At 44.8% G+C, this 22,043-nt stretch overlaps 1 protein-coding gene across 1 annotated transcript; it reads right to left on the minus strand.

Moving 5' to 3' along the window:
• Positions 1-2,928: 2,928 nt before the first annotated feature.
• On the minus strand, positions 2,929-19,510 carry LOC136287519 (solute carrier family 22 member 2-like). The gene is given in 5 exon segments (XM_066180301.1): positions 2,929-3,142; positions 5,838-5,943; positions 7,451-7,731; positions 7,733-7,845; positions 19,211-19,510. Coding segments are annotated over 5 exon segments (1,014 nt in total).
• Between the last annotated feature and the right edge of the window lie 2,533 nt (positions 19,511-22,043).

The following is a 22,043-nucleotide window of genomic DNA, read 5'->3' on the forward strand; positions in this document are numbered from 1 at the left end:
CACGTGCCCTGCAGGGGCATTCCTTTGGAATGAGCTGGGATCAGGCTTGGGGACTTGAAGGACCCTGACCAAGAGTCCTGTGCATCAAGGAGAACCAGGAACAGCACTGGGTCTTCCAGGAAATATCCAGCACCTTCAGAAATATCCTAGTCCATCCTGTTGAGCGACTAAACAGACCTGTTGTTGCAGGACAAAACAGGGACAATGGTTCTGTGGCTCCCCTTCCCTGTTTGTGTTGCTGGTCCCCATCTGCTGGAACACATTGGTTTTCCACAGGGGTACTGTGAGCAGGGTACAAGATTCATCTGCCTGGTGATAATCAGCTGCAGGGCGAGAACCCCCAGCTGAGCAAGACACTGCTGGACTCTAGCAGGCACTATGAAATTCTCGCAGGATTGCATCCCAGTGACCTTGCACCTGCTTTCAACTGACCTGAGCCTCAGTTAATGTTCAGTGTTGCCATGAGGGCCTCCAAGGCAGGGAAGCATGTTGTGCAGCGAGGCAGGGCCATGGCAAGGTTGCCCTGAGAAGAGTAGGGACAGATCAGGAATGACATGACATGACATGACTTTGACCTGGGAAGTTGCAAAACTAGTATTTGCTTCAGGATCAGAGGGGAATAAGCTTGTCCTGAGAGGGCAAGCGGAACAGTGGAGGTGCAATGATGTGTCTGATAGAGCTGGTCTGATAGTCCTGCTGTAGGTGCAGACCTGCCTCTGCTCTGCACTAAAAAAAAAAATCTGGATACTTTTGACTTACAGTTTTTTGATATAAAACCTGTTGAAAACTCTGCAGATAAAAAATGGGGACAGTAGCAGCAAGTTAAGCAAAGCAAAGACTGAGATGAATAAATGAATAACTACAAAAACTGAGTCCCAAGACCCTTGCCTATCACGCTGGTGATGGTATTTATTCCCAAAAGCACTGCTACTGCCACAGCAGGAGCTACAGAGGTGGTAGGCTCTGTCACACCTTTGCTTTGAAGTCACCTACATGTGATAGTGGCACCTGCTTCTGGTGGTAACTTAATAAACCCAAGGGCTAATGTCCTTAATTAATTTCTTTGCTGGTGACCTTTGCCCATTCATGGATTGCTTCCTGGAGCTGGGAAGTTAAAAAGATGTAAAAGCTGGTGCAGCTGCACATGGCTGCTCTCAAAATGGGGAGCAGCAGCATGGTGTCCTGGGGGGTGATAAGGAGTGTGTCACCCCCAGGCTGTGAGGGAAGCTCACACCCTGCCTCAGGTAACACAGTTTGACAGCTTCCCTTCCCCTTAAGAGCAGCTGACACCTCTCTGCTCCTGGGGCTGCTGGAGCATAACCAGTCCCAGGGCTGCCCCTGGAGCCCAGGAAGGAGCATTTCAGGACTGAACACCATCTGACTCTGGCAAGGAGCCTGGGAGCAAGTAACAGAGCCAGTTAATGAAAGTGGGACTGACCCCTTAAGAAGACCCTGCCCCTGTCCTAATTACTTGAACCTGGAGTTTATATCATCTGTGCCTGAAGAGAACATAAAAGCTCCATGTTTTGGCATACCCATCAGCATTCATCAACTGGGTTTTGGCCAACCAACTTTACTTTTACAAATTTTCTGGTGTACTCCATCACCTGACGGGCAGATGATCTTGTGGCGAAGGGCTGCATCTTTCTAAGCACTATTCTTGTTCTCTGCTATTGCTGTCAGCACCTAAATCCAAATGCCAATATGCAAGCGTAGCTGTTGTTTGGACACTTTCGTGCTCCTATCCCTACTCTACAGCACTGTGTCATCCTACATCCTTAATATTTTAAGATATTAATAAATTGGGCCTTCTCCCACAACTAGAACTGATCAGGAGGCAAACTCAAATCCAGAGGATAAATATAAGTTGATGAATATGATGTGAATCACAGCTTCACAAGAGCTGTGGAGATGACTCTTCAATCTTCAAAAGCACCACAGCAGTGATTTCCCACCATGGTATGGAGGGAAAACTACTTTGAACGCCATATCCTTTCTTGGCTTATCTTTCCCCCCTGGCTCCGTACTTATTTCTGACAGATGTTTGGGAGTTTGGCCATGTAAATAATCAAGCTCAGGGCATTAGGAAAACATTAATGCATAAACACAAACTTTAATGTGCTTTAATATGCAGAGTGTCCTGTTTTTGTTTGTGCTGGTCCCAGGGGATGTCTGTGATGGGACTTTCTGCCCCTTCCCCATCACTGATCCCAAATGTTGATGCAGTTGTGCATGGCACAACATGTCCTGAGAATTCACTGCCTCCAACTCCTCATTGTCTTTTTTTTTTTTTTTTTTTTTTTTTTTTCATTTTCCATCTTGCCTAACGTCTAGTCAGATTCTGGAATGCCAAATCTTAAAAGCCAGCCTGGGCTAGAGGTGCTTGCGTTTTTTTACTTATTCCTCTGGAAGAAGAGTAGCAAAACCAGGAGGGAAAAGGGGCTTGTGGATGCCTCAGCTCCCACAGTGGGCTCTACAGTGGCAGTGCTCGCTGCTGGGTGGCAGGAGCTGAATTATACACCAATCAAGCACCAAGATTTTAAGGCAAGTAGAGGGAATTGTGACAGGAAATCAGATATTGCCTATAGGTTACTTTCGTGCAGTGGCAGGTGTAGCTCGGAGGAAGAGAGTTGGGTTCATGACTGCACTCCTGCTTGCTAGCGAAATGAGCTGTGAGTGAGCATCCCAAAGAGATTTTTAGTTTCATGAGAAGCAAAAGAAAGTGTTCCTTCATGAATTTCCCACTTATGCCATATGAATTGCTGCTGCCAGATGTCCTGGGACACCGAAACATGGAAGTGTTCAGGAGGCAAATAGAAAAAAATTTACAGGATGGTCCATGAGGGAGTGAAGCAAAAATGCTTCTGGCTCAAGAAGTCTGCTCTTGTTACACATAGTGCTTTGAAAATCAGATGGCATCTGTGAGGGTCAGCCCTGCTGCAAAACAGGGGTCCCTGCCCAGAAGGTGCAATTGCAAACTGCATAATTGGAGACATAGCCTGTGAGCCAGCCTCCCTTGCAGGCCAGTCCCTGGATCAGGCAGGATGTCACCATCCATGTGTAGCTCAGTGCAAAGGCCACCAGAACCCCGGAAACCACACTGATGAGCACTGTGACCAAAAGGCACAGTTTGCACCCAAACCTGTGAAGGGAAAAAAAGAGAAGGAAGAGGTTCAGCTCCTGGAAGGGTAGGGGGCAAACCAAAGGGTTTGAAGAGGCTGGAGAGGGTGTCTGTTAATTTTGGATAGGAGTCTATGTCTGCTCTTCCCTTTGCAACATTAACCATCTCTATGGAATTTCAGGGAATTCACCTGTCCTGTGTTTTCAGGTCATTGCTCACTTTTGGTTAATGACTTGGCCAATGAATTCAAGATTGCTCTGATATGGCTTCTCAGCCCATTTTTCAAAGCTGCCATAGCTTTATAATGGGGATTTGTTTGCAAACTGTGATCTTTTCACATTTTCTTATCAACCCTGGCTGAGTATTGAGCTCTTCTTGAGTAGGGTTTTGTACATCCCTGTCGTTTGTCATTCCCTTTATCACCGTGACTTACTAATACTCAGACGTGGAGAGTTTCCAAAAGAAACAAGCTAACTTGAACACTGGAAAGGCATTTGATTTCTAGCTGACAGAGATATGTATGTGGTTAGAAGCATGAATTATAAAAGCCATTGAATTAGTCAACATCCGCTAACAAAAATAGCACGATAATAAGTACCAGCCAAAATAAGTGTCTTTTGTTTTCCACAGTAACATCAGCAAATCCCATCACTCAAATTTTGTCCTCTCACACAGATATTTTTGACTTGCCTTAAAGTTCAGCCCATGAGAGCCTCATCATACCACATTTGAGACTTCTGGTTTTGTTTTTATCCTGAGAACAATACATCCTGGTTATGATGTTTTGTGTTGCTCTTGGATGCTCTCAGTGCAGGAGCAGCAGCAAGCTGGGAATGGGTGGTGTGAGCAGAGTGAAGACCCCTTCACAATCAGACATGTATGTGTTTTATCTTAGGAGGAATTATATCCTACTCCCTCGTGTCTTTTCCTACTCCTGCTTCACAAAAAGCCTTTGTAAAAAGATCCTTCAGTATTTTGACAGATATAGAGAGAGAGAGACAGAAGAGCATTTTGACTATAAATGGCTGTGAATTTGGAAGCTCTGGTTTCTGTTGGCTCTCACCATCATATGGTAGCAAGAAATGCCTTTTCTAGGGAAAATGATTGCTTGGAAAGGTGATCTGAAGAGTGGTGCTTGTGACAATCATGGAATCTGCTCTCTGGTATTTCATGTCCTCTTATACCTGGATGAGGGTGCATCACCACCCAACCTTCGGTTCTGGGAAAAAGGGTGGAATGCTTTCAAGTTTCCTAGGAGATTAGTCAGAAAACAAGAACTTGGATTTAAGGGAATGAGAGGATGAGGGAGGCAACAAACGTTTCTGATTAAAACAAAACAAAACAAAACAAAACAAAACAAAGATCTTCCAAAATGCATGTGAAGAAAAGCTGAAATTGCCATAAATCTGTCCACTTTTGTCTTTGAAATCAGACAGAGAACTCCATCCCAGGATGGATGACTGGATGTAGGATTTTTTTTGTACTTCTGTAGCTGTTTGATGTCTTTCACCTGAGAATTTCTTTTGCCTAAGGCGTAGCCACACACAAGATGTGGCTACAAAGAGTTACTTCAATAAATTACTATCTACTGATGAAAAATCCATTTAAGCAGAAAGCTTATAAAAAAGTTGGTCTGGTTCACTGGTGGTATGATAATGATTTAATGAGGATGGGAAAGCAAGCAGCCCAATCTGTGCATAGATGAGCTTCTTCACAAGCAGATTTGTCTGCACAACCTTACTGATGGTGTGCTTGCCTGGATTGAAACTAGAGAGCAGGGACCAAAGATACAAACAGTCTCATCCTAATTTTGTGATGGCTATGCCCCTTCCCATAGACCTTCCCCCTTGGAGGAGTGGGACAGTGAAAAGAAGGGAACAATAGCAATATGTGTTCAACAGAGACAATATTGGGGCAGCCTTGGGAGGAAAAGGCTATTGGGAATACAACGTAAAAAAAAAATTCAAGACAGACTGGATCTCGAGAAGGATTGTTCACTCCCTCTTACCTCCATTTCTTCAAATTCCATTCTCATCCTCCCTTGTTATTTTACTGAAAAATTTGGTAAATATGTGGAGGCAGATCAGCTACAAAGCACTAAATTTGTTCAGAGTCTAACCTATAAAACAATCCACTAGGCAGAAACAAGGCAAAATGATAATTGTGATGGAAAAGAGGAAAGGAGGGACAATAATGTCTACAACTGGCTAAATACAGACTCAGCTGAGAAAAATGAGGAACAAATAAAATTTAGGAAGAAACAACTGCATCCGTTTCTGTATCTGAGAAAAACTTTCCTATTTTGGAACTGATTTATGGCCATCTGGATACTGTTAAAATTAATGTGAAACAAATTTATTGCAGAGATAAGCAATAATTCTTGGTGCAAGAGTTGAAATTCCATCTTGGACCCTGAGCTTGCATTGCAGTTTGCACCTGTGAGAGAAAACAGTCTCTTCACGTGTGTGAATTCTGCAGAGTTGTAGAAGATGGAGTGAAACCTTGGCATTTTTGTGGATTCTTGGGTCGCAACAGCCTTTGAGAGCAGGACTTTAGAAACCCCCACCCATCTCCCTTTTAAGTGACACACAGACCTTTTCAATCAGGTTTTGGTTGCTTTTATTTTCTTTCTGAATTGTGAACGTTGTTCAACAACATCAGAAAGCAAATAGCCAGAGGAAAGAGTTCATCTCACACCTGTCTACACGCCACCCACCTGTCTGCTATGATGCCAATGCTCATGGAGCCAATGAAAATCCCAGCATTCGCACACCACTGGAAGAGGTCCCGCTTCCAGGAGTCCTTGCACACCAGATTAAACTGTAAGGGCAAACACATTTAGAAGCTCAGGGGCGTTCCCCATAAACCATGGCTGCTTGAGAAGAAAGGGAACCAATGGCATCCACAAGAAAACAGAGGGAAAGAAACCCTCTATCCTCTTAAGCTGACATCTGTAATACATCTTGTTTGGATTTTCCCCAACCTTGTGAAATTTACATGTGGGAAAATGGTTGCATAATGACACATAAGGAGAGTGAGAAAGGGAGGAAAAATCTGAAAGAACAAATAAAAAAGTTCAGAAAAATCTCGTCCTCTTGACATCACTCATCTGCTTGAAATTTGGAGGACAGTCGAAGCATCATCTCCTTCCCAGATGCCAAGACATGTCTCAAACCATGTATTTCCTCACTGCAAAACAGTGCCAGGTGAGAGAGATGGAGGGGCTGCCGTGAGCCCTGCTGGGGTGGAGCCTGGAGCTGGGGTGTCCCTCACCTCAAGAGCACAGACAAAAAGCCCAGGTTTTAGCTGGCTTTTCTCTGAAGGGAATTGGTACTTGAGAACTTGCTTTTGATTTACAATTAACAGGTTGTCAGGACACACCCAACAAAGGGAGGAGGGCAAATTGGTAATAACTTCTCTACACCTGGAAATATTACACTCGAGTGTAATTAGCCTTAAGCCCAGAAAGAAGCATGAATGTGTTTGGCTGTTTATTTAATCTTTTCTAACCCAGACGACTTTGCTGGGACCATACCAAACAGCTCAGCTCAGTTTCCCTGGTGTGGAGGACAGCTAGAGTGCTCCTTTCTGCCCCAGCCCATCTGTCCCAAGGGAAAATTAGATGGACTTGCCTTGTAACAGTGATGATAATGAAGCAAGGAAATATGAATGCCCTCCCCACGGAAGCTGTGAAGTTTCCAGCAATGCGCTTTTATAAGATCAAATTACACAAACATCTGCTAGACGCAGTTTAGGTGTAGCTAATACAGATTTGGCAGTGGAGGGGAAGTAGAAGAGATCTCTTTGGAGGTCATTCCTATACTTCAGGTCTCTACATGGCTTTAAGACAGTTAGTACAGGTTTGTATTTGTTTTCATATTCTAGATTATCTGGTTAGATATTGTAAATTGAGATGAAGGAGTACTGCTGTTGCTAAAGCATTATGTGACAACTGTAGCCTTATCCTCTGCTTCTTGTTCATTATGGATCAATATCTGAACTATCACTCAAAAGTGCAGTTCCTCAGTTTGGGCTATGGGATTCTACCCTCAGTTTGGTGATGGGAATAATAATTATAAGAATAGCCATTAATGACAAGATTGCAGTATTATGCTGCCAGGAAAAGTAATCATTTCCCCTTGTTTATGTACATATGTTTATGAATGTTTATGTTTATGACTTTTTGCCCTAAGTGCCTAGCAGGTTCTGATTCTGAGCGTTTATTAGCAGTCAGACTGTACACTAAAAGCAAACTCGATTAATCCAGCATACTCTTTCTTTAACCTGTGCAGACAGGAGTGATTTTTCTGGACTAGCTATGCCTTATGTCTGTCACGATAGAGCTCCCTGGGGAGTCGTAGACCCAGCCATCCCGGCAGGGCCCGAGCGGGACGGCGCTCCCACTGCCCACCAGGCTGCCGAGGGGGTCAGTGCAGCTGATGCCTGTTGTGTTCCAGTCCACCTCGTACCTCCTGCAGCGGCTGCTGAAGCTGGCCCCGTGGCCATCCCACTCGGGAACTGTGTGATTGAGCTGCTCCTCCAGGCTCCAGCCACACCACTGGCTCAGCTCAGCCACGCCAGGGCTGGAGCACTGATGCTTAGGAAAAAAATCCCCTTACAAATGGGAGAAAAGTGGCAGAAAACAGGTGTAAGACGAAGTAGGCTTTCTTCTGAAAGAAGTCAAATTCTTCAACCTGCTCTAAAATGTCATCCAGGGCTGGTATCTTTGTGTGTCACAAATCATGAAAGTATCTAACTCCGCTGCTTTCAAGGGCTTTGACTTTCACTGTACACTTAAATAAGAGCTGAGGGGTTTGTTTTAAACTTGCAAACATATAAGCAGTTTGTCAATTGTCAAATCACAACCTTTGTTCCTTAAATGCTGTTTCTAATCATACTTTGCCTCTTCTTTTTGGCTTCTGTTGTTAATTTGTTTTATATACGACACATTTGGAATGCAAGATCTGGAGCCTTAGCTTATGGCTGTTTCAGTCTTTTCATTGAGAATCTGCCAGTGCACAGTATGGGACAGGTGCTAATTACTCTGTCCAGCATTTTCAGAGGCCCTAAATACTATTAAAGCAATATGATCCTTTCCCTCACGTGCATATACAACTGGAGAATCTTAAATTTATTGTGGACATAGATGACTGTCAGTATGCTCTTTTGAGGAAATAAGAGAAAACAATTCAGCAAAATCACAATGGGGCAGATTTCTTTTAGCTACTTAATGGTTAAAGAATAGAGTTGTGCCTCAAATGGGGAGCAGACCAGTCACTGCAGTAGGAGTTGGGGCCTTTGAGTCAAAGGATAACTAAAGTGAACTGCATGGATTCACATGCAGCTGACACAAACTCAGGGAAGTGTGAGTGACCCTGAGATTTGTCACCAACCCTTGCATGCCCATCCTGCCCCCTGCCTCCTGTCCTGCCCTGCATCCTGGGGATGCAGAGGGTAGAGGCTGCTGCAAGATACAGCCCCATCTCACAAAGAGTTTGCAGCTATTTGATGAGAATTTATTATACAACGTTAACATGTAAATGTGTGATTAAGAAATGGAGACATCCTCAGCCTCCTTTACTTGAGAGGGTAATTAATGTCGTGTTCCCATGGCCATGATTGCATAACATCCTTTCATTTGTTCCCCATTTCCTCCAATGATGGAGGCCTGGAAGAGGTTCAGTGCAGCTGAACATCAAAAGTGTGGATTTGGACGAAAAACATCTATGGGCAACAATATCTGCTTGAAAAATTTCTGCCATTTTTCTGTCATCTGCAAATCTTTCTAAGCGAGACAAAGATTCTGTAGCTTGGTTAGTGCTCCTGAAGGGAACCTCTGAGCAGGCTGCTGTCCCTGGGTTAGTTTTCCCCTGAGGAGCACTCCATGACCTATCTGAGTTTTATGAAGCACAAAACTAGATAATGAGGAAAACAGAGGTGATAAGAAATATAATATCTAAAAGAGCTATTAAAAACAAGCACTCTTTAGTTACAATGACCAGCATTTCTAGGAAATCTCATGAGTCACAAACGGGACTGCTCCTTTGCAATAAACATCTTTTGCAGCAAAGACCAGTCCTTTGACTGTGTACAACTGAAGAGTTCACCTATCTCTGTTCAGTCTGGTTTCATCAGAAGCAGAGAAGGGACTATTCCCCCTGTTACCGTTCAAGGAGCTCACTGCACCAGCAGCTTTTAAACCTGGCACCCTCTTGCACACAGACTACTCAGCAGAGCACATATTTGATGCAGTGGTTAACAGCTAAAGCCTGCCCCAGCCAAGACTGAATTAAGTGCAACAAGAAGTATATAAACTTTAGAAATCTGCTTCACTCCCTTTCCTGATTCTGCCTACTATAGTTTCATGCTGCAGAAAGCAAGAAGAGAGCTGGCACTGACATGCCAGTTATGCTGGCAGAATGTTGTATTATGATTAATGTTATTTCTTCTGGAAAATCTACGCTGTCACTTGAGTATTCTCTTTAATCCCCAGGAAGCAAAGTGTTGTCCTACAGTGGGAGTGACCATGAGTAGATTTACATATTGCAGGATGTCCAGAGGTTTTGGCTACTATCATCTAAGATGCCCTTGAATAATCCTGACCGGACTCTCCTGTGTATGGTCTCACCAGTCTTCGGGGAACAGAGTGGTCCACCCCACCAATATAAAGGCAAGTGACTCTTTTCACCTGGATATCCCAGCGTATGATGTCTCCAAGATGTTTTTAGTGTGGGGTTTTTTCCACTTTGATGGGGACAGAGCAGGCAGGGAGCATGAATGAAGTTCTGCTGGTGGATCTGTGTGGATGTGAATGGAGTCAGCATGAGAGCTTGCCAGGATGACATCTGCACTGAGAAACTAAACGTGACTGTTCATGGGCTCAAGCACTCTCTCACAGCCACAGTGCTTCATCTTTACCGCTCTCCCCAGAGCTGTTTTGCCCGATTCCTGTCAGACCTCACAACACCCAGGGTAGGTCTGGGGAGCTGATGTCAGGCAGGCTATTTCTGGTAGTCAGGAGGGAAAAGGTCACCATGACTGGGGATGGTGTATACAGAGGTGAGCCATTGCCTCCAGCCTGCCCCTTTATTAGCACAGATGCAGCACAGCATCTATCAGCCCACAGCAGGTAATTCAGCCAGATGAGGAAAGGGAAGAATGCCAGAGCAGCTCTGTTAGTAGAGTGCATCTGTGCCCCTGACAGAAGACCCATGTCACTCGGCAGTGACAGGTTCATGAAACACTGTCAAGTGTGACAGGTTTGCTGGGTATAATCAGTAATCCCCTCAGACTGCAGTAGTGAGGCATTACCACGATTGCTTTAAAACAAGTCAGCATTCAAAAGCTGGGGCAAACGTTCCTGTACTCTGACCTTCCTGAGCTTTAGATGTAGGCTCAAAGGGTTGGTGAAATGTGAACAAAGCCCAGCCTACCACACTCCTGTAAAAAAATTACAGATGAAAGGCATACTGATAATGATTGTATAAATAGCTGTTATCTGCGAAACAATATCCCCAATTCAAAGATCTGGAAGCATCTTCTCATGAAATCACTCATGAAGACTGAGAAACTGAGGCAGAGAAATCCAGCAGGTCAGCTTTTCAGAGACCAATCCTATCTGCAGTAGTAGGTTGTAGGGGCTCAGTGAAGAAACGAGGAAAATTCAGCACAAAGGAAGGCACAGGATCACATGGCTCAATCTGCTGGGAGAAGGAAGCTGGAAAGAAGAGGGAAGATGCAGGATGTCTCTGTGGTGATGGAAAAACCATCTGTCTTGTAGTTTTTGGTAGAGTTTCACCCGGGCTAATGTCAGCCATGCAAAAGCTGAAAATGTAGCATCTAGTTACCTCTGGATATATATATCCACATGTGAAGCAGGAGCCTACAGTGGTGCTAATGGCAGATCTGTCCACTTAGAGCTGCTAATAGCAGCTGGAGCTTGTGGCCATGGGATCTCAGCTCTGCAGGTCAACACTGAGAGCGAGAAATCTAAGAACTGACTGTAGAGGGAGCCTATGCACCTTTTTTTTAGGCTGTTCAAGTTATTTCAAAAGGCTCATGCTTGCGCTCGGTATTTATTTGCACCATGAGAACTTATTTTATAACTGACAGAAACAAAGTGTACTTTATGGTTGGCTCATATACTACCAACAAATTTTTCTTAGATGATAACCACACTATATTTGGCAAAACCCTCCAGTTTAAGATTATTTGCATCTAGATCCAAAAGTCACAGCTTGAGCTAATTTGTTCCTTGCACATTAATTACCACTTGGTATTGTGCAACCTAGGAATATCTCCCTTGGTGACAAAGACAGCTCAGTGCACAGTTCTTACTCCTCAGCTTTTGCCGTGGCACAGAGCACAACGTGTTCATGGAGTTTGTCCTCTGAAGGTTTCATTTCTGCAGTCATGAGGTGGCAAGGCTTTTGCCAAGACCAGGAGCATGCTGAGCTGCTGTACCACTGGCATTTGGCCTCATGGGCTGCTGGAGTGCTCTGTGAGCACTGTTTGAGCCAGGATGAGGATGCTTGTGCTGCCCAGGGAGAAGGAACTGGCCCTGGGGCAGCTTGACTTGTTGTGAACCTATGCCGGGGTCTGTTGGGTCCTCTTGCTTTGTTCTGACTTCCCAAGGGGATGGCAAGGTCACCCCACAGTGTGCTTGGGGTTTGTAGAGCCACTCTTATCAAAGGGTGCACTGATAACAGGTTACCAAAGTGAGCAAAGGAGTCCAGGCAGCCCTGTAACTCCTGGCACAGAGCCTGGAGGATGTGCTAGGCACTTCAGGAAAAACACACAGGTTTTTTTAAATGCTGATCACAGAATTTTCCTGAGCCCACCCACCCATCCACTTTACAAAACTCCATCAAGAGCTTGTCTGGAAGGGATAACTACATCTATCAGCAGAGTGAAGGATGGAGCTGGGCAAACCAGCCTTCCCAGCTCTGGGATGTCACACCACAGGTGCAGCACGTGCTATCCGTGGTTATCCCTGTGTCTCTACCCAGCCTGACACCACAGCCACCAGGACTGGGAAGCCCATGGCCCCCAAGGCTTCAGCTTCCTGTTGAGCAGCCCAGTGTGACTGCAAAGAACAAGCCCCATCCCCAAAGGTCTTGCAATCTAAGCCTATGTTTTGTTATTTCTTTTGCACAGTCGACCTGCTGATACCTTCTGCAAAGGTAGCAGGACCTACCTGAGACAAGCAGTGCAAACAGTATGGGTATTATAAGGCTGGATCCTGCTCAGAGGACTTGATAAACAACCAAGGCTGGGGTGAACTGAGGACTGAGGCTGCATCATAACAGATGTTTCAGCTGGTGGTGAAGGTAGGCTTTGCTGTCATGACATTCAGGGTAACTGCACCCAAAGCTACCTGTCAGGGGCTGAGCTGGTGCCTATTTCACTGTTCTCAGCCTGGACATGGTAACTCCTGCATTGGTTTAAGCACATTTACTCCTTCTCTCCTATGTGTAGAAGCTTCTTTTGGACCACCAGCTCTGCAGAAGTGGGAGCTGCTTCATGCCTGGATAAGAACGAAGAGGCAAGTTAAGCAGGTGTCATGTGAAGCACAGCTCAAAGAAAGTTTGTGAATTCAAAATGGAAGAAAGAAAAAAGAAAAACAGGAGAAAGCAAACCAGCAAGTAGCAAGCAGGTTTGCAGTTTGGAACTGGTCTTGTTCCAAGACTTTAAAACAGAGTTAATTACAAACATTTAATTTTGCAATAAGGTCTTGGGAGTGGGATTGCTTAATAAGTTCCTAGATTACACATATCAATCATGTACCTACTGCTGTACTCAGACAGGGTATGACAGCTGCACGGCACGAGGTGAGGCATGGGACCATCCCCGGCACCTCACCAGGCTCAGAGCAGGACCAAGAGTGGTGGCAGCGGTTGAGCCTGTCCTGCAGGGGTCAGAGCAGGGGTGTCCTGTTTCCACCTCTGCAGGTCTCTGCATTCAGTGCTGCTGCTCTGAGCAGCCTAGGAGGAGTGAAGGTGACAAGGGAGCATCTCATAACTGTTTCCATCATCAGGGGGCTCCAGATCCCTGCTTTATGGAGCTCTGTCCTGGGCCATGCCTTTCTCCACCTCCACAGTGGGAATGGCAGCGATGCAGAGGTGCCCCACTGGGAGGAGGAAAAAGGGGTGTTTCTCTGAGGGGTGAGTGGCTGTCTGAAGAAGATGGTCACCCTCTGTCTCATCAGGCAAGACTGCTTTGGGGCAAAGTGTCCTGGCCATGGGAAGATGGACAGGAACAGGGGGGCATGAGGAGAGACTGCTCTTGTCCTTGAAGACCAATTGCTCCCCATTAAAGTTCCCTAATTCACCTCTCTGCTCTGCCTCAACCTGTGACAGTCCCCTTTGACTCCTCCTGCCGCCTCTGTTTTTGGCCCAACCCCTTCAGAAATCCTGTTTGATCCTTGAGGTAGCAAAATGCCATTAACCAGAGGACTGGGTTGTCTAAACCCAGCCCTAATAGAATGAAAGGTGGTATAACACTATGAGAATTGATTTTTCTGAATTTCTGACAGCCTTGCTCCTTGCATATCACCATGCAGCTGTTAAGGTGTTAAGGTATGAATGTGATCTAGTGAGAGACATGCAATTACAGAATTCCCCCAACTGCACCATGCCAGAAGACTTCAACTTCAGAGTCATTATGAACAATATTCTTGGATTTTCCATATGGTCCTCAGCTAAATCATAGTTCTAGCACTTCTGTGAAATAAGTAAACACACCTGTGTCTCCTGGCACCATAAATTACCCTTTAAATGACAGAAAGCTTGGAATCAAACACAAAACACTTATTAACAAAAGAACTAAAGCAGTTAATACTGACCTAGAAAAATTGTAATTGGGGATCAACCCAAATTAAGCAACAGATTTAAGCAAAGGCTTCCTGACTCTGGGTTTGAATATTTTTTTCCAGATGCAAAAGGAGTTCAAAAATATTTTGCAAGCTTGAATCTTTGGGGAGTTAAGTATCATAAGTACACGTCTGTGATGCAGTTCATCAGTGTTTGTTTACACAATTGTTATTAGACCGGACATTTATGTTTCTAAAAGAGCTTTCTGCTCAGCAGGAAGCGAAGCTATTTCTTCTGCTCAAATTGCTTTAAAAAACAGTCCTTTTGTAGCTGAGAAATGGCACATTGGTCTGTGAGATTTTGTGTTCAAACCTGATGCCTCTGACATCCAAGATGATTGGAAGTGATGTGCTGCCCCAGTAGAGAAGGAGGTATTCAACACTACTTGTCATGGCAGGTGCTCCAAAGTCTTCCCTTCAGGGCAAGCTAAGAGTTCTTGCTCTCAACGTTTATTTCCCTTTCTTAGCCTGTGTTGTAAACATTTGGGTTTCGATATCTTGTAATTTGATTTTGTGAACATTTTGGCATCTGTCTACACTTCTGAGACATAATGAAAAATATTGATGACACAAATTCATTTGCAGCTGCAAGTGAGGTAATACAAACACAATAAACACAGTTTCTCAGGGCCTTCAAGGGTGAAGAAAACCATCAAGGAGCCATGGCAAGAAGACGTCAGTAGTTAAATGTAAAGGGAACATACAGAGCCAATTCTCTACCTCTGGTAGAGAATTCAGACTGGAGTCTACCAGCCCCTCATGAATGCAGACAGTCCTGCTTCACTCCAGCTCCAGGGCTGCTGAAATTTCAGTGGGACTAGCTAGAAGTACACTAAAAGAGGCTGGTCAGGGAGGTGGGGGAGTCAAGCACAAGGACATTAGCTAGCAGGCAAGTTTGAAACCAAACGCATACCACATGGAATAAGAAACAGAGAGCAATGTTTTCTGAGTCTTCCCATGCTAATTGCCTGTCTGTGCTGCCCAGTGGGCTTTGGTGCTTCCCTCCCTGCTGCAGTAAGTGTCTTCACAATGGCACTTACCCTTCAAAGGGTAAGAAATGAGGCAGTGGGTGGACGTTAGTGATGGAAGAAGCAACGAGATAGTGAAAGTCACCACCAGATGTCCTGTTTGGAGAAGTGGTAGGTGAGAGGAAGCTGCCCATGTACATGAGTGAGATGTGACCGTTGAGAACCACAGGGCTGGTCAGCTCTTCAACGAGCATCTTTTGAAGTGAAATATCAAAGGGAAAACTGAGCCACTTTACAGCAAAGGGAGTGGGTGGAATGAGATCACTGAACTTGGCACTTTGTACGGATGAAAGATGAACCCAGCACGGGGACACTGCTGAGTCAGAGCAGGTCCCACTTTTGTCTTGGGAGAAATTGGCTAAGTGAAGGCACAGGGGAACTCCCTGTGGAAGAACCATTCTCAGTGGACTGAAATCAAGCCGTGAATTCAAGCAAATTAAGTGACTGCTGAAGCTCAGCCTGTCAATCAGATCAAGACCAAACCGAGGAGAAAGTGTAGGCAGCATTCACAGAAGGAGCCACAGTGGAGCAGCAGCATGTCCCTGTGTGTGTGTGCATGGGGGTAGTGTGTGTGCATAGGTGGTCTGCAGGCAATGGCCAAACAGGCCGCTCATGACCTGCAAGGCCAGCCATGGCCACAGCACTGGGTCCACTCTACTTTCCCCAGACTGAGCCTGCAGAACCAGCAGCACAGGCAGTTTTACACAGTTTTACAGCAGCACAGGCTGCTCTCAAGGGAGGTATTTTGGACTGAGTGACCTTGTGAAATGTATGTCCTGACTCTCCCATGGAGCAAGCTGCCCATTCAGTATAAGAGATTACTGATAACTTGAGTTACTAGGCTGCTCCCATAAGTACAAGACTAAGTGGCCTATGAGTGCACCAGGAAATTGTGAGCCTAAATTGTCATTAAATTGTCTGTCTGAGTCTCTAAAGTTGAAAGTGGGTGGGCAGGGTGGTTAGTCATACCTGTGGAGCCCATCCAGGTGAATGTCTATTCTTAGACATATGTGCAATAAAGTATGTAAAACACAATGTATGTAATACACTTACATAACACACTATGTATGTAACTCTGTTGGGCCAGGTCATAGCTATATCACAGCAGTGTTAATATTTAACTGCATCTGCCCCTTGTTTAGAGCAGAAGATACTGTGATCTCAGCTTTCCCTCCTAATTTCAGGGTGTGTTTCCTCTGCAACCTGCAGCGGAATTGTGCCATACCAGTGACATCAGTGCTGGTTCCCAGTTCAGACAGCATTCAAAACTGTCCTGAACCCCAGCTCACATTTCAGTTGAATGAGTGAATGTGACATAGGATCTGTGCCAGCCCTGCTTTTACATCAGTTTTAAGGCCAACCCCAGCATGACAGGTCATACCCAACATGCAGATAGAGAGGGATCTCAGCCGGCACAGATACTGTTAGGTCCCTTAAAAAGTTTCTGGCTAAACCATAATCAGCTGAGCATGTTTATGTATCATTTTACCGAGCATTAGAAGCCTTACAGCCACGCTGACTAGAGACTCTCTGCCTGATATTGCTGCTGGCAATGCATGGACACTCTTGTGCACCAGGCACTTCTGGTGTGTGGGATATGTGTGGCTTCACTTCTTGTTTTCTTGAATGCAAGAGTAGCAGATAGCAGATGCAAAGGGAGTAGCAGATAGAAATACAGCATCAAGGACAAGAGCCAGCAGGAATTTCAGTGAGTTTGGGAGGGTAAAGTTCAGCAGAGACACCTTTCCCAGGGTGGATGTATTTTGTGGTGGTTCACACACTTCCAACAGAGAGCAGCTCTATGCCCAGTGCAAAATAAATCTGAGCAGGGAGAAATGCACCACAGACTCCCAAACTCTGACCTTATCAAGAACATCTTATAACACCTGTGTGTGCTCTGAGATAATTAAAGGTGGCAATGGTTAAGAGGAAAGCTTTCAAGGAAGTCATATGATAGCACGCAACAACCTTTGTTTAAACTTCAGTTTGCACTGTGATTTTCTTGGAGTTCCCAGGAACAGTGAAATCTATGAAAATATAATCTTAATAGCCCTAGATCTGCTAAATGAAACTGCTGCATACCAAGTGAGAAGCTGAAACCTGTCTAAAAATTTTCAGCTCTAAAGGAATGAGCCAAGGTTTCTAAGCAGGCACCAGGTGTGTGAGAATGAGAGGGTACAGGAATGCCATGTCCCTGTAGATGACATATGGAGGTGGTGGCAGTATTAATTCTGCTGTAACAGCAACAGGAGAGGATGAGGTCCATGCTTAGTTTCAATATAATTTATCTGTACTTGAAAGTGACAGCCACTGGATGAGCAATAGTGCTTCCCCTCACTTCTGTGACCTCCTTAGTCCCCTCCTGCTATTTGGCAGTGCAGTACTTTTTTTGCACACACAGAGTATTTTGTGACAAAAGCATAGGAAAGTAGAGGTGCATTCAGAGAAACCCAGCTTGCCTTTCCAGGGTAATGGTGTAGCACAGGTAACATAGACTGCTTGGAGCTTTGCAAGGAAAAAAAAAAAAACAACCAACACAGAATCATCACAGATTGGTTGAGGTTGAAAGGCACTTCTGAAGATCACCTGCTCCAGCCCCTCCTGCTCAAGCAGGGCCACCTAGAATAGGTTGCCAAGGATCACTCCTGGATGGCTTTTGAGTATCTCCAAGGATGGAGACGCCCCAACCTCTCTGGGCCACTTGTTCCAGTGCTCAGTCACCCTCATGCTAGAAAGATGCAACTTGGTGCTCAAAGAGAACATGCTGTGGTTCAGCCTGTACCCACTGCCTCTTAAAACATGCCTCTTAAGAATGTGCTTTAATCCTCTCCTGGAAAAATTCTGCGGTCTGTGTACACAGAAGTCTGGAGAGAGCTTCAGTCAATGAATCTCCGGAGAATTTTGGCACAGTAAGAACTACGAGGAATCACAGCTAGGACTGTGGTTGCACGACCTGAGACCTCCTTATGCTGGTCACAGGGCTAGAGTTTCCTCCTGGATTGTTGGCTTTATGGAACAGGAGAGCAATGAGAGGAGGGATTTCTCATATTGTACACAGAGGTTTTCAAGTTTCTGGTTTTGTCCAGGAGCAAACAGGACTTTCCTGAAAGGTTCATTCTCAGAGGAAGGAAAATTGAAGTGGAGCAGAATAATATAAGAACAAAACAGTATGTGATGGGAAAACCAAGAGAGAAACTTCCCTGGATATAGAAAAGTCAGTTAATGATTGGCTGGGAACACCACAGATTTCCAGGAGATAAACTAGGATCTTCCTTGTTGAAAGCTGACAAATTGCTTAGCAGTGCCACCTGTCTTAGCAAAAGCTGTAACCAGGAGGAATGTGAACAAGGCATTCCTGGTACTTTAGTATAAATTGCCATTTTAGTCATGCTCCTGAAAGGAAGGAAGAAGAACGATTTTGAAGCAGAAGGAGGTTGGTGAAGTTGCCTTTAAACCTCCCCCATGCTGGGATGAAGGCTGGGAGAGTGACAGCCAGGACCTGCCAAGCATGAGGTGTGTGACAGACAGCCTTTGTCAGCTGCACAAACTGCCCCAACATGTGTATCACCCTGCATCCTTGCTCTGCCACGCTCTGCTGGATGGGCCGTGAGTCTGGGATAGGCTCTGCTTCCCCTCACCCCATGGGAAGGTCTGCGGTCCTGCAGTGAGGTCTACAGGTGAGGTCTGCAGTCCTACTGCAGATGAGGTGAGGGTGAGGTCCATGCTGGTGCCTGCTTGCCATGCAGGAACAAAAATGTCTCCTTGGCTCCACGGGTCCAGGAGCAGTTTGCTGTTGTAAGACAGGACTGGAGGAGGATAGCAATTTGAGGGATCAGGAGGGTGCCAGCTGCTGTACTGATACGTATATGGAAATTATACAGTAACATTCCTCTTTTCATTTATAAAACAAACCCAAAGTAAATCCTTTTTGCTTTTCTTCAGCTATGATTTTGCTAAAAATACCATATGAACTAACCCTCTAAATAATATTTTCATAAAGTTCATCTCTGAATCAGTCTCCTAAATCTAAGTTTCAAGGAGCTGGCAGTTAGTCCAGGAACTTCTTGTTGACTGAAATTGGTCTGCTCCCCATCTCCTCATCTCGGTGCAGAGCAGCAGATATGTTGGACTGGAAAAACTGGCTCCCCTGAAGGATAGATGGTGGGCCTGCACCCAAGGAATGCTACCCACCCTGGCAGAAAATGGCACCATCCCAGACTTTGCAAGACCTCCCACTTTCCCCTTTCCACTGCAGCTGGCCAGCATGGAACTTGGGGAGCAGCAGTGCTGTCCCTCGTCTGTGGCCGATAATGTCCCTTCATCATCCAGCAGCCTCAGCTCTTGACTGCTCCATGGCTGCAAGGGCTGAGTCAAGGGTTGCACTTCTGCTGAGACCAGCTGCCAGTGGGAGCAACCTTGCAGCAGGAAGAACAGTCTTTTGCAGACCATGCCTTCCAGTTCCCGGTGTCCAGGGGTTCCTACCTGCTGCATCGTGGTGACACAGCCAGGGACCACCTCTCCAAGTTTCCTGGTCACTGCACTCTCCTTACACAGGGTCCTCTGTCAAGGCCTGGGTTTGGTGACTGAAAGTTCAGCCTAGAAATATGGAATTCATCTCAGGGACTTCCTTTGCCACCTTTTTTATTTTACCTGGGCCAGCTCCCCATGATCCAGGTGTTACACTTTCCATCCAGTCACTGCATGGGAAAATGGATACGGCTGCTGCACCCTTTTCAGATACACTCATTTTGAGCAGCTTTTGTTTCAGTTCATCTATTTACTCAGGATTTGGGGAATCTTAGCTCAATGTAAACAATTTCTTAATTTTTGAATTTGTTGAATCATCCTTGCTTTGTGCCTCCACATCAGATATTTACATCTTTATGGTTTTTTCTTAAATATGCTCAGATACACTCAGGAACATTCGCTAGGGAAGGGAAAATATAATAAATCCTGTGTAATAAATACACTGACATTTAAAATCAAATAACGTTAAAACAACTGAGTAACTGAAGTACCCTGTGGTAGGGCCACATACCAAAAAATGTCCATTTTAAGTAGTGTGCTAAGAGCTGGCTCATGAACAGAGAGCCTGTTCATCCAGCTAAGTGGCCTGATGAGAGTAGTCTGGTCCCTCTTCCTATTAATAAAGCATGCCAATAAAGCAGGAGGTGAGAACCCAGCTGTGAAGAATTCCTTTGGGTTGGTATTGTGCAGTCAGGACAAAGGACATGATGTTATGGCAGAGATAAACTACAAAAACAGAGTGAACTATAAATAGATTGTAACTGCTGAGGGTTTCCAAAAACAAGGACAGGGAGAATAGAGAAAGGCACAGAGAAATTACCAGTTCCCATCCATCCTTCCAGGATGACTTGAACTTTCGCTGGTCCATTTGGAGTGTGCTGGTCTCTGCTGCTGCTCTGAACTCACCCTGATCCTTCAGCTTTTTTTAGTTTCTGTAGAGCTGTTTCTCAGTTCTTTTTCAGTGGCATTAAAAATAATTTGCAATTGTCTTGGAAAGAAGACAGAAGACAGAAACAAGAAATCTGTTGAGATTAGATAATTTTTCACATAAATATGAAACGCATATTTATTCTCCCATGTGGACTTTCATCAATTAAATATTAAGGTTCATGGGGTATTTTGAACCTGAATTGTCTTCTACATCAGATCATACCTTTTCTACCCAAAGCTGCCCATTAGATGGACAGTAGTGGTCATGGGGAATTTCTCTGTTACTTTCTTCTCATACACATGAATGCCGGCATTTTTGTTACACTGGCCACCTTAGTGGTCTTTTACATTTCTGTGTGTTCCCAGCCCAAAAAATGCAATAGAAAGGCAAAAAAAAAAAAAAAAAAAAAGGCTTGTTGAGAATAGTAAAACTGAGAAACAATATCAAAGTAGATAATAGAGTCCAATGTGAAAAACCCTGCCAGGGGCTTCATGTGGGGCTTTTTTTTTTTTTTTTTTTTTTTTTTTTTTTTTTTTTTTTTTTTTTAAATATTGGAATTCCCCCTTCAGAAATAGCTAGGAAGGTATATAGCTAGAGAGGGACACTCTCAAAACTCTTCACTGCACTCACACCATTATTGATAGGATTTAAAGGTTTTATTTTTATTCTCATGAAATGGATCTAGAAACATTAAAGCAAAGTCCTTGTATTAGTATTTAGAAATGTTGGCTTCCATGCTTGATGGAAACTGAGTCATAGGGGAGGGATGTGCAACAATGAGGAAATCACAAACAGAACTGATGTGATTGCTTCTGACTTTCCAAGCAGAACTTGAGGCATGTGCAGCTGAGAGAGGAATTACATTTGTGATTAATTAAATTTGTGATTTACACCTGTCTGATAACATGAGAGGGAACGTTTTCATTTTATTAAGCCTTTACACCCATCCCTCGAAATGGACCTTGTTTTTGTTCCATTGTGTAAAATATCCTCTGGTGAACTTGGCTTGTCTTATCTTGTGGCTGAAATGCTTGCTAATGCTGAGTCAATAGCAAGGATCCTGCTAAACATGCTGTGGAATTATGGCATGTTTATCTGAACAGGAAGGTAGAGCCTGGTGTAACCTCTTCACTGGCCTCCAGGGTGACCGGGTGAAAAGAAAAATCATGACGGGAGCCACATATAGACTGTGAAAATGGGTATGTAGGAAACTTCTTTCCTCTGACTGCCTTTCCTTTAGCTGGCCTCGAGGAAACTGGTGAGCCCTTTTGGTTCCTGAGCCTGTCTCAGAGTCTGAGCTGAAATCCTGGCAAGCCAGTGTTCCCACACTAGTGTGCAGAGACTTATTTCTGCTGCTTTCCCTCAGTAAGCTGAGGATCAGTCTACCACCTGCAAGTACCCAAATGTGTGGTACCTGACATTCTCCAACAGACAAAGATGGGTGATATGCAACCACCATGGGGGTGGAACAGCACTGGGTTTGGGTAATAAAGCACAGACCCAGCAGGATCCCACTTGACTTGAGCAGAGACTGCTTCACCCCAAGAAAGAACTTGTGCAAGGAAA

Source organism: Chamaea fasciata, unplaced genomic scaffold (genome assembly GCF_029207755.1).
Source record: "Chamaea fasciata isolate MVZ Bird 193981 ecotype frontalis unplaced genomic scaffold, bChaFas1.0.hap1 SCAF_3, whole genome shotgun sequence".
In the NCBI taxonomy this organism is placed as follows: Eukaryota; Metazoa; Chordata; class Aves; order Passeriformes; family Sylviidae; genus Chamaea; species Chamaea fasciata.